Below are 16,970 nucleotides of genomic sequence, written 5' to 3' on the forward strand. Positions count from 1 at the left end.
CTAAGCTGGATACACAAGACGAGAACATCCGCAATTACTTCAATTTAATTGTGTTGGTGTTCGACCACAATTACTTTTCTATCATCGTTGAATTTGAGCTCTCATAAATTCCAAACTTTTTCAGTTTACAAAGAAAAATACACATGCTCTCTTACAATAGATTTAGGTTGTCAATATAATTGAAAGTATACTCACTCATATTACTAAAAATGTTTATTTCCATACAAAATTTACAAAAATTTTATAAAATTTAAAATTAGATATTCAATGGAATGTTATTACAGTAATTCATTCATTTAATATTACAGAAATCCCCCAGTTAATACATAATCAGAAAATTTTCTTAGGATACAAAAATATCTTCATAAAAAAATATATATATATATATAAATATAGTATTTCAGTAAATATTATTATTATTAGTGTAAAAAAATTATGACAATTATGTTTTATATTAAAACAAAATTAAAAATATAATTGGAATGTATTCTATATTATTTCCAACAATTTTATTTAAGTACGTATTATTGTTTTGGAATAAAATTCATCATTTGAATTGTACAATATGTTCTCATTAAAAAGTTTAATTTTTTAAATTATATAGGCAAATTTTTATTCAAAGATGAAAGTTAATTTGCATTAATTTCTTTTTAAATTTTAAAAAATCTGAAGCAACTTCAGTTAAAGAAGTTCTAAAATGGGTATTAAGATTTCTTTAACTGAGGGATTGAACCATTTTTTGACTCTTATGATAACAAGAGAAATCTTTTTTTGGATTTTCTTAAAATTTCTAATATTAAAAAAAAAATCTGTTTTGACAGCTGCAATTTTTCAAATTTAATACTAATTAATGTATTTTTGTTTGTTTTTAAAAATCACTGAGAAATACATAACAACCTGATATAACTTGGCTTACTAGCAGTAATGCAATCATGCCTTTACCGTAGTTTAAACAATTATAAAATCAACTTAACTTTGGCAACAATATTCTTCAATACAACATGATGACTCCCTCGGGATTTTTTTGAATTTTTGTCTTTGGCACCTTTATTTTCCAGGGCTGTTTGATAATGATTGTAACAATGATAATATTGATGACATACAAACATAAGGCAACAATGACCAATATAAAACTGTAACCGAAAGAGGATCTGCCATCTGAATTCCATTTCAATTTCAATTCTTCTTTGGTCATGACATTTTTATTAAGTTTCAAATAAAACTGCAAAATCCAACTAATAACGGCTCCAAGCGAAAAGAGTGCTGTAGAGAAAAAATAAATAAAATTTAAATTTTAACATCTAATTATTATTTTTTTTTACTTAAACATGATTGAATTTTCACCATTGATTTGTGAAAAATTTTAAATGTATTAAAACAAGATATGTTTGGATTGTTTTTAGGTTTTGAGTTTTTCCCAATTATCTTATATTTACAAACTGCATTTTGTAGTCACAAATCAAAATTATAATTATTGGGAAAGAGGAGATAATGACTAGTAGAAACTAATTTATTTTTACTTATAGAAAACATACAAAAATGTGACTCTACTAAAAAAACTCTACTTTCAATCCATAAATTGTTCTGCTGTTGGCCACAAGAGGTTGGCTTTATGAATGAATTTATCAAACTTAAAAAATTGACCTGAGTTCTTAGATGATGAAATTAGTTGAACCATGCCCTTTGCATTATTTCAGAATTTGTATAATAATTTATTTTCCCCAAATAAACTCATTCCTTTTCTTTTGCCTTAATACAGTGTTTTTCAACATTTTTCTAATGATGGCACCTCAACGTGGTATTTTTTTCTTACAGCATTTCTACTTTATCAATGTAGAGTTATTGCTAAAGTCCATTTTTGCAAGTTTCTGCAAATTTTTCCAAACATCTTTATGGACTGCATAAAAAGTATAACTTTTTGTGGCTTTGCAATGTTTTTGAGCTTATATGAGCATATACTTCATTCAACTATATGCATACAACATCTTGCAAGAAATGTAATCATTTGCAAAAATCTACATGCAAAAAATCTCAAGAATATTTTGTGGGTGGTCTGTCCTGAATATCTTGGGCCATCACTCACACCCAGCCACTACCATTGTGGACCCATAATGAGCTTGATTAAAAGTCCCTTTTGATGCCTATGGGGCAGAAAGAACAAAAAAAAAAAAACAAACCAAACTCAAACCTAATTGTTAACTATATTTAAGATAATTTTTAATTAATTAAAATATCCAAATTTGGCTTAAAGAGAGGCCATTGAGCAGTATTCTTGTATAAAGATTAATCATTAGAAATAGTTTAAATTCAAAATTAGATAATTCTGGAAGAAATGATAACTTGGAACAGAACTCCTCTATGGATCAATAAGCCTAAATTGTTGGATTATTTTTTGGATTAAACTTAGCCAATGATTTGGGGTTTTGTTACATTATAATATATGTATATAGGTAGTCCCAGACTTATAACAGAATCATATTCTGGGAAATTCTTGTTATAAGTTAAACAGAAAGTGGCATAGTCGCAATATGAACAGCTTGAGAACTTTAAGGACCATTGAGAAGAGAGAATTGGAGATTTTTCATTTAGTCTACAGCCTATAATATCACACTTATATGTAAATTGTGTAAATTTTACTCATGTACTGTACATATGCACAGTACATAACAGATACTATAATTAATTCATCTGAACAGAGTGCAGTATCAAAGAATAAACCTATATTTATTGCACATTACACATTATTTAGTAGTAACAAAATTTTATCCATTTACATCATTACAATTCAATGGACAATGGCAGGGCTTAATCTTGTATATCATAAAACTTAAAGTAATCATAAAAAGAATTGACCAAGTTTTCACTTACTTATATAAAAGGATTATAGGTTACATGGAGATTGTACAAATGGGAATACAATTGTTAAATGGTAGAACCTTCTAAAGGTCCAATTATGCACTCTACAAGACATTTTTAAAGAGAGGTCAGAATTATAAAGGTAACAGACATTACATGAGCTTAAAAAAACACATAGATGAACAGATTTGCTAAAATAGAGAATTAATTATACATTCACATATAAGCAAAGGAATCTCCTCAGCAGTCATGAAAGCAAAGGAGGAGAAGGAAAGTTTAAGTTGGCACAGATGTTTATGAAAGTGACCAAAACCAGTTGTAATATTAACTAAACACGGTTGCATGAAAAACACTTTGTGTGAACCAAAGCTTTTTCTTGCATTTTGGAAAAACAAAAGACAAGCTAGGAAAAAATATCTTACTATGCCTTAAGCTAATAGCTTTCCTCTAATGTGTTAGATACTTGAAAAAATATACAGTCTTTAATGGCTCTAGAAAAAGTATTAAATACCAAGAAGTAATTCAGGCCCAACAAAAGGATTAGGAACTCCATATTTGGCTAATAATTCAGTACTTAAATTGTCAACAATATAACTCATGATCTGGGTGACTACAAGAGGAAAACTATTACAGGAAGCCAATTCAGAGAAGTCCAAATAGTATTCTCAGATGGTGACATGAATCAGATGTGGTAAAGGCAGCTTGATTGTCAGGTAAGTAAATTAATCCTATTTAAAGGATATTATTCCAAATGCAAACAAGCCAAATAACAGCAAATACTTCCATTTGGAACACATTTAGAGACCTACTCAGTGGAACACATTGTATGTTATATAATGGATATATTTAAAATAACTTGTTTGCTAGTGTCTTTAAGCAAATTTATTAGTATCTAAATTATTTTAAATTTAAATATTTAAGAAGTATATTTTCTAATTTTTATACATTATAGAATTTTTCCAATATTGTATTAATACCATTTGTTAATTTCATATTAATATAATATTAAGTAATCAAATGAAAAGAACTCAGATTTTACAATTTTGTGTGTTTAAAACATAACTCTAAACTCTCAAATTTAATGGAACAATGACCTGACTCTTATTATAAAATAGTTTAATAATAATCGACATTGTATTGCAGAGAATGAAGGTTGTTTACTATTCTGATATCTTGATATCATGTACTGTGACTAATAGTTGTAACCTTGGCTTGAATTCTACTGTATAGTTTGAAAGAAACTGATTAGATCTGTATTATATTTGATTTTAACTTAAAGTATGATAAATATGTAAGTTATTATTTTTATAAAAATAATCAAGCTATGATTCATACTATGTAATATACTCCATAATATGAAAAAAGATACTAAATTAGAATAACATTTCTATAGGAATTGACATGATTTTTTTGTAATTAAACTCGCATACCCTTTATAGCAGAAATTCATATTAAACCATATTATTATTATAAATTCGAAGGTAATTCTGTCTGTCTGTTACCTTTTCACGTCTAAATCGCTGAACAGGTTTTAATAAAATTTGGCTCAGAGATAGCTTACATGTTGGAGATGGACATAGGCTACATTTTACTGTGAGAAAATATCTTACTCCCACAAGAAAATTTGATATAATGCGGGCAAAGCTGTGAGTAGACAGCTAGTGATAAATAGAATAAGTTTTCTTTTTACATTTATTACCTTTAAAATACAATTCTAATAATAATGAAAATAACATAAGGTTATTTAATTTTAATGTGACAAATGTGCACGATTTTCTTTGCACAACTTTGTAAAATCTGGTTGCTTTTTTGGTCAGCTTCAGTCTCGAGTCATCTTAGAGTCGAAGTCGGTGGCAATGTTTAGTTTTCATGTTTGTCATGGCCGAAAATCCGCTCTCGCAGAGGTATATTGTGCAAAATGTAGTAAATGTTTTATTGCCACTTTGCTGACATGATAGTAATGATAATTGTACAATTAACAAATTGTGTTAATTGTACAATTTTTGTTTCTTACGTAAGAATTTTATTTAGGTATTGTCACAAATGCATTTTTTGATGAAATTTCGAGAATATTTTTAGTTATAAATAAACAAATTTGTGCATTCGACATCGTGTTGTAAATTGCCGAATTTTTGATGATCCACCCATTATTTTTTTGATTTCTTCATCTCATGGCATTTAAATTTTAAATCGACCGATTTTAGATTGTTGCATGTACCCCTTTGTGCAATTTTGCGTACCCCAGGGGTACGTGTACTACTAATTGGGAACCATTGGGCTAGTGCAAAAATGAATATTTAGGAAAGAATAACAATTTTAGTTTTTTAAACTTATTAAAATAACATGATGAATGAGTGCAAGTCATGTTTTAATGTTAACACTAAACTAATTTTTTTTTTTATTTAGAATCTTCTGAGACTTTATTATTTAAGTTTTTATATAACTTATTTAATATTTCTTATTTGTTGATTTTATAGTTGTAAGAGATTTATTTCATTAAAAAGAATACTNTTCAATTTCAATTCTTCTTTGGTCATGACATTTTTATTAAGTTTCAAATAAAACTGCAAAATCCAACTAATAACGGCTCCAAGCGAAAAGAGTGCACCCATTCCGTTCCACAGATATAAACCAAGTATTCCAGTAATTAATTCAACAGGTGTTGTAACACTATTAATTACAGCAAAAATTGCTCCAACTAATCCAAACAGCATACTTAATGCTACAGAAAGGACGGTGAAAAGCCAGAGTCCATATATGATCATTGGAGGGTCTTCTTTTAGAATCGTCTTAACTTAAGTAAACAAAAAGAATTCTGTTGGTTTTCGTATCTCATAAAATTCTCGTGATATAAACTTATATTTAAAAAAATTAATCTATAAAAAAAACCTGTGTTGTTATTTCCCTTTATGTCTGTATTATTCAAATTTTCAAACTTAAGGTCAGATGAACTTCTTGAAAATTGATTTCTATTAGATTTTTCAACAAAGCTGCATGCATTTTTTGATGGAAAACATTTAACTAAGATAGAGATAAATAACATGCAAAATTTAAAAGATAACCAATGAAAAAAAAGAAAATTAATTAATTAGTTTTATTAATGGATTAAGTATAATTGAGTGTTGTAAGGTAAATCATATCTTGAATGCATTAATTATAAATGTTTTCAATAATGATTCATTTATTTCTATAATGCTTATTTTACTTTTGCAATTTTAAGTATTTGCAATTAAAAAGTAATTTAAAATTTTTGACTAAACNATTAATAATTAAAATACAGGCTAAAAATAATAAATTACCTAAAACCAGCATAATAATAAATTTAATTTATACATCATTTCAGACCAGACAAATTCTAAGTTATATTACAAAAATAATAAAATAATTGACAGATAAATAGAACTGTTTTCTCAAAAAACTCTTTCAACTATAAAAGCATTCTACCTTATTGTTGAGCTTTCTAGAAGACCTTAAGTTTCATTTTAATTTTTAATCATGAAAATATCTAAATTAAGAAAATGCAACTAAATATGATATTATGTAAGGTAAACCGATATTTTACTGGTAGGAAGAACTAAGTACAAACTAAACTTTTATGAGTGTCAGATTTATTATAGTAAAATGATATTTCAATGAATTAAAACTTCTAAAGTTGCAAATTGTTCAAAGATTTAATGCTTAAATTTTTTAGAGAGGAAGCTGTTTTGTCAGAACATGTATTAATATTCTCCAAAATTTAATGTTTTAAATTAAACTACAAGAATCTTTGAAATGTTTCAACATTTCATTCATATATATTTAATGTTTCTTCCACTTCAAAAATTACAAATAAAACTAATGTATTTCCTTCAAAAGTCTAAAATAAGGGTGTCAAACAAATAAAGAAATTTCTATATGTATATCAAAAGCACAAGTAAAGGCCTAAATAAAAGATTATAAGAAAACAAAGATTTAGCAAGAGTCAACTGACCACTGTATTAGCAAACCTTTTAATTAATATGAAATTAGTAGGCTGGAAAAGAGCTTAAATTGTCCAAACATAAAAGAATGCTTCTGCTAGTATTATTAGATACCTTAAGTCCAAATACATTATAATGGAGAAAGTTAATGAATATCAGAAAAGAAATGAATCAGATGAATGTATGGGTTTGGGCTTTACATCATAAAAAAGGCAAGACATTAATGCAAATAAACGAATATCTGATAGGAAAATTTCAAGGTTATGTTGCTAAAAAAGAAGATTTAGCTATCAACAGGTATAATTTTTTTAAAAAAGCTTAAAACTAAAATTAAATTAAGCAGAAAGTGTTGAAAATCACACATAAATATTAGATTTTTAGATTAGATTATAAATCAATGTTTTAAATGGATTTTGCTAACATTAAGCTGTCTTCTGTTACCAGGCAATGCACTCATTGTCTTTGTCATTTTTAGTTATTTTATTTTATTATTTATTTGTCATTGTCATTTTTATTTGTTTATATAGTTTCTTTGAAAAAGGACTGTTGATTCTGGACATATGGAAAATTTATCCTTGAATCAAATAGTTTAAAATATTTACTGTAGACTTCTGGATGAAAGTTGTTGGTTTATTTATTGCACAAAACACAATTTTACATTCTATTCATAATACTGTATTCCTTTCATATAGTCATCACATAAACAAATTACAATTCCTTTTTCAAAAAATAATTATAAAAACTGTTTACCAGGATCATAGAGGTTATGAAAAATGCAATCTCAAGAATTCTTGGATCCAGAAATCCATTTTAAAAGGAACAGATAAAAACAGTAAAATTTTCAATAGACCTATTATTCAACTGAAATTTTATTTTAATTCTTCTATGAATGATTGAGATACTTTCATGCTACGTGCAGCATGAAAACAGATGGTTTGATTGTCAGCAGAAGGTTAAAAACATTTGAAAATAACTACATATTAAAACTGTTTGGAGTTAACAAATAAAAAACACTACACTAAAATTTCTCAATTTAAGGATTTCTCTTGTAAGCATTTTCAAATCCAGATTTTTTTAAAATTGCTGTTATATCTTTATCTGAAAGTTAATTTAACAATTTTTCATCTTAAAATTAATGACTATTATTTTTAGCAAATAGGAAATTTCAGGAGTAAAAGACTTCAAATTATGATACTAAAAATTAAATTTTTTTTATAATCATTTATTTGCTTCATCATAAAGTGAGTTAGAGAGTGGAAAAACAACAAATCTCACTAAATACAGATATGTGAAGCATTATCGTCAAATATTTGAATATAAGAATGCTATGCAATTCTGTCCTTGGCTAATTCAGTATTATATTCTTTACCTACACTATATTAAAATTGGATTCATTATTTATCCAAGTTATCTCTTCTACATGCTATTTCCTAATTACAGCCAACTATAGAAACTACAGATATTTTATTTCCATTTAACCTAAAGATTGAATGACTTTCATTTTATGTTGCACATTTTCCCTTTTATTACTACTACTGGATATCTAGAATACTGTTCTATTTCTTTTTAAAATGGCATCCTTCCTGCTGTATTCATTATCTATCTCTAAAATCTCTTTAGCATGCATTTGTATATTGTTTTGATTTTCTCTACTATTAACTCTATTTCTTAAACATCCTATAATTTCAACATTACCTTTTTGTTCACAGAAATAATAAGCCAGATTGTAAAGTTAGTTATTGTAACAGTGATTTTTCATAGTTGATCAATTAATAAATGAAATGTTTAAAGACCTTTCATCATGTAAGCCTATCTTATCATTTGAAAAATTTTCAAATAGTATATTTGACATATTAATGCTTAAATGAACACTAAGGTCAAAAGAAATTTTTACTATTTATTTAAGCATTGATGCATGCACATAAGTGAAAATGTGATGCTAAACTAATTTTATGTATAAATGATACAAAAATAATGAAGACAAAACATTCAAATATTTGAAACAAATTATTTGCAAAGAATACTTCATATTGCTTGAAATATTCATTGAAATATCAGAATTTTAATGATAGAGCAAAAATTAATTTCACACCTTCCTTATGTCTTCCAGCAATACTTTATTAAAAATGAAGTATTGCTAGAAGACATAAGGAAGGTGTGAAATTAATTATTGTTTAGTTCCAGCTTTGAATGACATATTGATATAGCAAATTAATTAGTTAAAAATGAATGCTTTATCCTAATCTGAAATTATTTTAACAGTACCAAATTAATACAATAGTATATTGAATTTATTTGCAGCTGTTTTTCATTATTTATTAACATAAAAAAATAGTTTACATTAATAATATTTTAGTACAGTTATTATTTTATTAATACTAAATATTTTTACCATCAAATAAAGCATTTATCCATAGCTTTTAACCATTCAAGTTATAATTCACTTTAAATACTAATTTTTGTTAATTTTTTAAAAATTGGACTTTTCTAAAATTCCGATATTTACCAAAACTTCCTCACAATAATTTAGCTGTTAAGAAACCATGTTTTATATTATCTATTTCCTTTATAACTATGTTAGTGCATTTAAACAAGCACAACTCCTTTTCAATTGACACCACAAAAAAAAATTGCCATTTTACTATGACACAATCCATTTAACATACCTATAAAGTTTATATTTTAGGACTTTAAACGTTACCGGTAAAGTAACGTATAAAATCTAAAATACAAACTTATAACAACGTCATTACAAAAGGGCGTGCCCTTTCGAAAGAATGTCCAAAACTTAAAACTTTTTTTACAATTAAAGGTTTTAAGTACCTTTTTCTAGAAGCAGCAAATATATTATCGGCCTACATTTACGGCTTCCAGTAAAGTTAATGCAATTTTCGAGTATTCGTCTCATTACCCAAGAAGCAATTACCAACGGAATGTAAATACCAGTTAATTTTCGAAAGAGATAAGAAAAATTCGTCCATTATTCGGACATTTCAATACAGGCAATAAAAGAATCCAGTTTAAATTCAAAGAAAAAAGATCAATCAGCGGAGCAGGACAGAGTCGCAAGTAACCCAGCTAGAACAGAAAGATCAATGGTAATTCAATAATAAAAAACAATCAGTTTAATTCCATTATATTAATTATTATTATTATTAATGTTCATTTAAATTCAAAAAATCAGTTTTACAAATTGTATGCCCATTAAACTTACTTATTATATTTGACAATCTGTCACCAAAGCCGAAATTTAAGTTCTTCTTCCCAGAGAAAAGGCCAAAATGAACTTCTCCTTCAAACTTTCTCACGTTGGTGCGATTAATTACATCTCTTTCTATTATAGGCTTTGATTTCAACCATTCTTCGGTCGCTAAAGACACCGAGAGAAGTGCCAAGCAACCCAAACAAATGATAAAAGTCAGGTAGATCAGTATCTTCTGGACGATATCCATCGGGTCGTCTGTTTCTCACCACTGTCGACACGTTTAATTAATTAAATATTAAAAATATTGATAAATCATTAATGTCCGTATCTGTAGACTTATGTCATGTTTAACGATCGGCGTTCACCGAGTTGATTTTTCCTATTAAATATTTTTAAAAGCATAATTCTTTCTTACGATACCTACTCGGCCAGAAGATAAAAAATTTTTCCCGAGATCAGGGCGCCCCCTGGAGTTTTATTTAATATTTAGGAATTTATAAAATATTTAATTGTGTCTGACGTATTTTTTTAAACGTTATTTCTATATAAAAACAATGAATTTTTAAAAAAATACTTTATTAAATAAATTTCGTAATAAGATTAAACAATTATTAATAGTTTACATTAATACTGAAAAATATTTAATATTTGCCGTAATGTTTTAATATATTTTTTTCCCTCCTCAATTTTTTACTGTTGGAATGTAAGATATAATTTATCATTTATCAGTTTATTTATTATTTTATTATAAAAATCACAGGTTTGAATCGTTTTTAAAAATTATAATTAGTCAATGTCGCATCTAACTTTCTTTTTCTCGCTATGTCGAATTTTTCAAAACACTATTCATGCCGAAATAAGCGGTTGGATGGCCGAGCAGTTAAGATGGCAGCCTACTGCTCTGGGACCCGGGATCGAATCCGAATGGGTCGAAAAAACGCCAGGAATTTTTCGGGAATTCGTCCGGAGATGTTGCGTCCCGTCCCTCATCACCCGGCAACTGCATTGGGCCTGGCAGAATCCATAGTAGTCATGCTAAAAAGGCCCTGTTGGTGCTCACAGAGGTTATGAAAAATGTCAAAATAAAATGAACTCTTAAACAAAATCGAAACCAAAAGTAATTGAATTGCGTGTCAGAACATTAATTAAAACTGCTTTTCAAAGTTATAAAAGATGTTTCGGAATATACAGGGTGAAGGAGGCATTTAACCTGAAAATTGAAATATCGCCAAAACAAAGTGTTGCGGAAGAAAATTTATAAAATAAAATGTATTTGTATTGAAGGCGGAAGGATAACAGGTTTATTTATATTTTATTTAGACACGTTTTCAAAATCTTTCAGGCAAAAGTTATTCGTTATTTCACGTAGATTCAGCTGCCTCTACAAAAGGTATAGGTTTTCATTTGAAAACAACAAGTTGACCTTGATGTAACTTTGAAAACGTGTTCAAATTAAAAATAAATAAGCTTGGTACCCTTCCGCCTTCAACCAAACAGAATTGATTTTAAATATTTTTCTCTGTAAGGCTTTGTTTCGGAGATATTTCACTTTTTTAGGTTAAATTTCTCACCCTACATAAAAAAACGTCAAAATATAGAAAATATTTAAAATATACACAAAAGTGAAAAGATGATGATTTTAGGTCTCAAGATAAACATAAAGAACACTATATACTACAGAGGAAAAGGTGGTATTATGGAACCCTGCAGGTATTGTGGAACCCCTCCATTTCAAACTGACAATAAAGGCGAACTGTAGTGGATTGTGGCTGAACTGTACTAGGCAGACATTCATAGCAAGGGAAAAACCCGTTTCACTTCAGTTAATTAAACGGTTGTCCGTAGTGAATCAGCATATTTGTGTTTTTCAAAGTTCGAAAGTTTTGAATGCTAAGTGAATTTAATTATTTTTAAAATATAAATCGTGTAGTTGTAGATTCACTGGTGCATGTATTCAGTCCCAGAGACTTAGGGGTAGATATTAATCTGTGTGATGTTCACGTTTTTTAAAGTTCGGTCTTGACAGACATAAGTTACTTGAAGATGGCGATGCCATTGGTGCTTTTAATATGGAACCCAACTCCTCCGAAATCTCTCTTTGCAAGCAAACATTTGTCCGGAGCAATTTGTGAACATTCTTTGTACTTTCCTATTTGTTTTTGGATACATTAAAGCATTTTTTGAAAACATACAGTAAGGTTCCATATTACCACCCGGTTTTCCCTAAGCCTACTTTCTGACTTTTTTTACAGAAGCCTTCAAAAACCATACTTATAGTAACACTAACGAAAAATCCAATTAGGAACATTTAGTTTAATAGATACCAGTACTTTTCGCACAAAAAATGTGAGTGTAGTTATGATATCTTGTTTACAATTCACAATAATGTAATTGGGGTTCCATAATACTACCTTCTCCTCTACAGTGTTTCCCAGAAGACATGATGGAGTTCTAAAAGATTATATCTTATTAAACGAAACGTAGTACATACATCAAACATAAATTAAAGAACGACTAAAATAGTTTTTCCACATGTTTAAGTAATAAAGTTCCATGTGTGTTCCATTAGTGGCTCTATAAACATCTAAGTGGTGTTCCACTTCCAGCGATCAAGAAAATCAGAAGTGAATAACTTCTCTGATTTGCCGTTTCAGATGTTGAATGTTATGAATAAGAATACAGTAGACAGTTGGCTTCATATACTCCAGAAATAAAAACCCAGAAAGTGTCACATCCAGAGAGTATGGATACCATTGCTTTCATTCATTCATCCTAGCGTCATAGAACTGTCTCATCAAGAAATTCCGTAACGAATCCACCAGTGTAAAACTACTGAAAACTAGGAGTGAAAATGGGCCAATCGAGTGCATTAGCCTCGAGATGGAAAATTTGGTGAGTTTGTCTTTCATTTTCATGTGTTTTCATGTTTCATTCCATTAACATAATTTTTGGACATCCTACCGTGACTCTTGGGACACATTACATACTCGTCTGCATGGAAATTCTAATCATAATTATCATATTCATAGTTTCAACGCTTAATTAACTTACCGTTTAATATTTTAACAAAATATAATAAACACAATTTCTGGTGTGGTGAACATGCGACAAGCAAGAGAATTTCTTTGGATATGTGAACGATTTTTAAATAAAACTAATGTTTCTTTAAAATTTTACTTATTGTGTAAATTTTATTTACACAATAAGTAAAATGGAACTAAAAAATTTTCTATGTTATGTTCAGATTTTTTAAAAAAGTATATGCAAGCCTATTTGGATGATGGGCGAGCCATTAAGGTGCCAGCCTACAGCTTCCGGACGGGTCAAAAAATTCCAGGAAATTTTCGAGAATGGTCCCTTTCTTGATATATTGAGCCCCAATCCTTACCACCCGGTTTCCCAATGTGATAGTAGCCGAAACCAAGATGGACTTGATAAAAAGAGGAAAAGAGTAAAAAGAAAAAGCCTATTTTGGTTTACCATGCTTGGACTATGAACAGTACAGTACATTATATGGGAACTGATAATGGGCACGGAAAAGGCCCTCTGGGCGAAAAGAGTAAAAGCGGAATATATAAATTTATATAAAATTTTGGCCCACAAACAGCAAGAATACGTCAACTTGTAATTACATTTAATGATTGTTATCAGAAGCTCTAATTTTTGGTTTATAATGATTCGTAAAATCCAATTGAAAAGGAGATCGACCGAAATGCATATTAGATGAATAACGAGTTAATTAATTAAATTCGCTGAGAGTGTAATAAGCTTAACTCATTGGATCTAGTTAACTATTATTTTGTAAAACCTTCAATTCAATTTGTTTCATATTTTAATGAAATATTCAAATATACCGTATGTAAATAATTACTGTTCAAACTTCAGCTCTTATCACTGCAATTGAAAAGATATTAAAATTCATTTCTTTATATTATTTAATTATGATTAGATTATTTGTAACCTACTTGAATAAACTTAATCACTATAATAAGTAATACATCAGGAATTAACAAAATAATATATTGTTTTTATATATTTTAAAGTAATATAATTATTTTTAATAAAAAAAAAGTAATATAAATCTCATAAAATTAATAAAAACAATTAAACCGATGCAGGTCATTACTTAATTTTTAAACCAATAAATTGTTATTTCTTCAAAATCATTTCAATCTTTTTATTAAATAAACCACTTTGTCTTTATTTAAATACAAATTTTTATGCTTCAGAAGCTTTATAAAAATATTTGAATACTTTTCTATGAAGCTTCTGAAGCATGTAAGAAATTCAACATACATTTTAATCTCTTGTTTAACAGAGAAATTATTTTATCTCTTTCTTTGCTGATTTATTTTGAATAACAGATAAAAATTACCGCAAATAATTTTGCTTAAGTGTGTAATATTAGAATGAAATTTTATTACATTTATTTTAAATATTTTGTTATAAATGTTCTTTTACTATTTATTAAATTTAAATGATTTCATAATATTAAGATTGTTAAGAATGTTCAGTTAATGCTGAAAAATTGTAGTATTGTGATATTGGGGACACCTACGAACTTAATCCTTTATTCCAATAATTTCCGCCGTGTAGACACTATAAGGTTGTTTTTCTAGCAAGACCTTGAAGGGTTCTGCCAGGCCCATAATGGGGCTGCCAGGGGGAGAGACAGGGTTCGGCATGTTCGGACAAACCACCCATTCGAATTTCCATAGAGTGGTAGGTTGTCACCCTAACCGCTCGACCTTCCGGGCATTTTGAAAATGTCTAAATGGAATTAGTATCCATTAAGATATACTGTATTCATTTGTATTCCACTCAGATTGAACTCGGTTTCCCAGAGTGGTAAAATATCTTTATTAGTGATGTAACAAATATTCGGTTACTATTCGGTATTCGGCCTATTCGGCCTATTTTTCACTATTCGGCCGAATACCGAATACCTAAAAGCAGGAGTAATAAATAACAAGAACACAGTAAATTAATCATTCTGGTATTTAGATTTAATGTTATCGAGTTAGTGTTGTTTGTTTATATTTATTTATAACTTGTAACATGCGCAAAATAAAAATGAAAATAATATTAGTCACATGTATTCACAATTTATAATTACAAAGATCAGTACACGTACACGTCTATCGTTGGAGAATCCTCGCACAGCTGAGGGTCTGACCCTGCCTATCCTTCTTTTTAAGCGCTCGTCTTTGCTCTTCCCTTTCTCTTTCCTCTATCGCTCTATCCACGTATGCCTGTGCATACATCATAATACGCGCTCACGATACTTTCGATTCGTCACTTTTCCGTCGTAGAGTTCCCATTTTACAATTACGTGACAGCCTGGTGATAACGGAGAAAAGAGACGGATAGGACGTCGATATAAGTCACAGTTATGATTTCACAGATTCGAGACAGCTTGATAGCCTGAACGGTCCCAGGCTTTCGCCCGTGCACGCTAAGTGACTTTCATTACAAGCATTTAGCTTTCCGAAGTCTATGACAACAATTATTTAGCATTGACGGCCGCGAATTTCGTGCCAATAAGCTGCCTCGACTTGTTCGATTATGTTATCAACTCAATTTCTTATTTATTTTCACATTTTCACTTCGCGGTCCTTCTCTGTTCTTTTCCCGTTCTTTACACATGTAGGTCATTTCATTGTTATATACATTTGATATCATCATTTATCACATACTTCCATGACACTCTTGTCTGTCCGCTACAACTGCCAAGAATTAACGCGATTGGCGAAGCGTAGTGACAGCGGGCCAATAGAGCAGGATCCTTGCCATAATGCTGTTTGCGCGCCAATTTTCGTACGTGCGTTAACCGAGCCGAATAGTTTGGCCGAATATTCGGCTATTCGGCCACGCTTCTGGCCGAATATACTATTCGTTACAACACTAATCTTTATCTTGACGGCCGGATAGCCGAGTAGTAAGGATGGCAGTCTACCGCTTTGGAGACCGGGAATTGAATCCAGACGGGTCAGAAAAACTTCAGGAACTTTTCGGGAGGCCGTCTCATTGTGGGCCTGGCCGAACCAGTAAAGGTTTTCTAAAAAGACCTTTTAATGCAGTCGAGGTGAAAAGAGTTAGAAGAATGCTCGGCATATAGTAATATAGTCGACCCCCTATAACACTGTTGATAATTTTGTTTTATATGAATTCCATGTTGTACGAGTCACTTAGATTTTACAAATACGCGTGCCGGGCTGTGAACGGCACACGTATTTGTAAAATCTAAGTGACTCGTACAACATAGAATTCATATAAAACAAAATTATCAACAGTGTTATAGGGGGTCGACTATATTACTATATGCCGAGCATTCTTCTAACTCTTTTCACCTCGACTGCATTAAAAGGTCTTTTTAGAAAACCTTTACTGGTTCGGCCAGGCCCACAATGAGACGGCCTCCCGAAAAGTTCCTGAAGTTTTTCTGACCCGTCTGGATTCAATTCCCGGTCTCCAAAGCGGTAGACTGCCATCCTTACTACTCGGCTATCCGGCCGTCAAGATAAAGATTAGTGTTGTAACGAATAGTATATTCGGCCAGAAGCGTGGCCGAATAGCCGAATATTCGGCCAAACTATTCGGCTCGGTTAACGCACGTACGAAAATTGGCGCGCAAACAGCATTATAGCAAGGATCCTGCTCTATTGGCCCGCTGTCACTACGCTTCGCCAATCGCGTTAATTCTTGGCAGTTGTAGCGGACAGACAAGAGTGTCATGGAAGTATGTGATAAATGATGATATCAAATGTATATAACAATGAAATGACCTACATGTGTAAAGAACGGGAAAAGAACAGAGAAGGACCGCGAAGTGAAAATGTGAAAATAAATAAGAAATTGAGTTGATAACATAATCGAACAAGTCGAGGCAGCTTATTGGCACGAAATTCGCGGCCGTCAATGCCAAACAATTGTTGTCATAGACTTCGGAA

The 16,970-nt window shown here is 29.9% G+C and overlaps 1 protein-coding gene across 3 annotated transcripts; it reads right to left on the reverse strand.

The window, feature by feature from the left end:
• Positions 1–461: 461 nt before the first annotated feature.
• Positions 462–10,496, reverse strand: LOC111638288 (clarin-3-like). Of its 3 annotated transcripts, none has more exons than XM_023383974.1 (4): positions 10,030–10,496; positions 5,746–5,877; positions 5,434–5,650; positions 462–1,235 (listed from the first exon to the last, which is right to left on the reverse strand). In XM_023383974.1, exons 1-4 carry the CDS (start codon positions 10,265–10,267, stop codon positions 992–994), a joined length of 831 nt encoding a protein of 276 aa, XP_023239742.1. In that variant the 5' UTR covers positions 10,268–10,496; the 3' UTR covers positions 462–991. The 3 variants fall into 3 exon arrangements, with proteins under 3 accessions (XP_023239742.1, XP_023239743.1, XP_023239745.1); XM_023383975.1 differs by having other exon boundaries at positions 462–1,200; positions 5,399–5,650; XM_023383977.1 differs by lacking the exon at positions 5,746–5,877 and having other exon boundaries at positions 466–1,235; positions 10,030–10,494.
• Positions 10,497–16,970: the final 6,474 nt, after the last annotated feature.

Source organism: Centruroides sculpturatus, unplaced genomic scaffold (genome assembly GCF_000671375.1).
Source record: "Centruroides sculpturatus isolate CEXI.00-Female unplaced genomic scaffold, Cexi_2.0 scaffold1237, whole genome shotgun sequence".
Taxonomy (NCBI): Eukaryota; Metazoa; Arthropoda; class Arachnida; order Scorpiones; family Buthidae; genus Centruroides; species Centruroides sculpturatus.

Bases quoted from the DNA above. Each gene is read 5' to 3' on its own strand.
- LOC111638288 (XM_023383974.1), bottom strand. From the start codon at position 10,267: ATGGATATCGTCCAGAAGATACTGATCTACCTGACTTTTATCATTTGT. The intron at 5,651-5,745 runs GTTTTTTTTATA...TGTTTACTTAAG, and splicing joins AAAGGGAAATAACAACACAG to TTAAGACGATTCTAAAAGAA. The intron at 1,236-5,433 runs TTGGATTTTGCA...AGCCGTTATTAG, and splicing joins TCGCTTGGAGCCGTTATTAG to TTGGATTTTGCAGTTTTATT.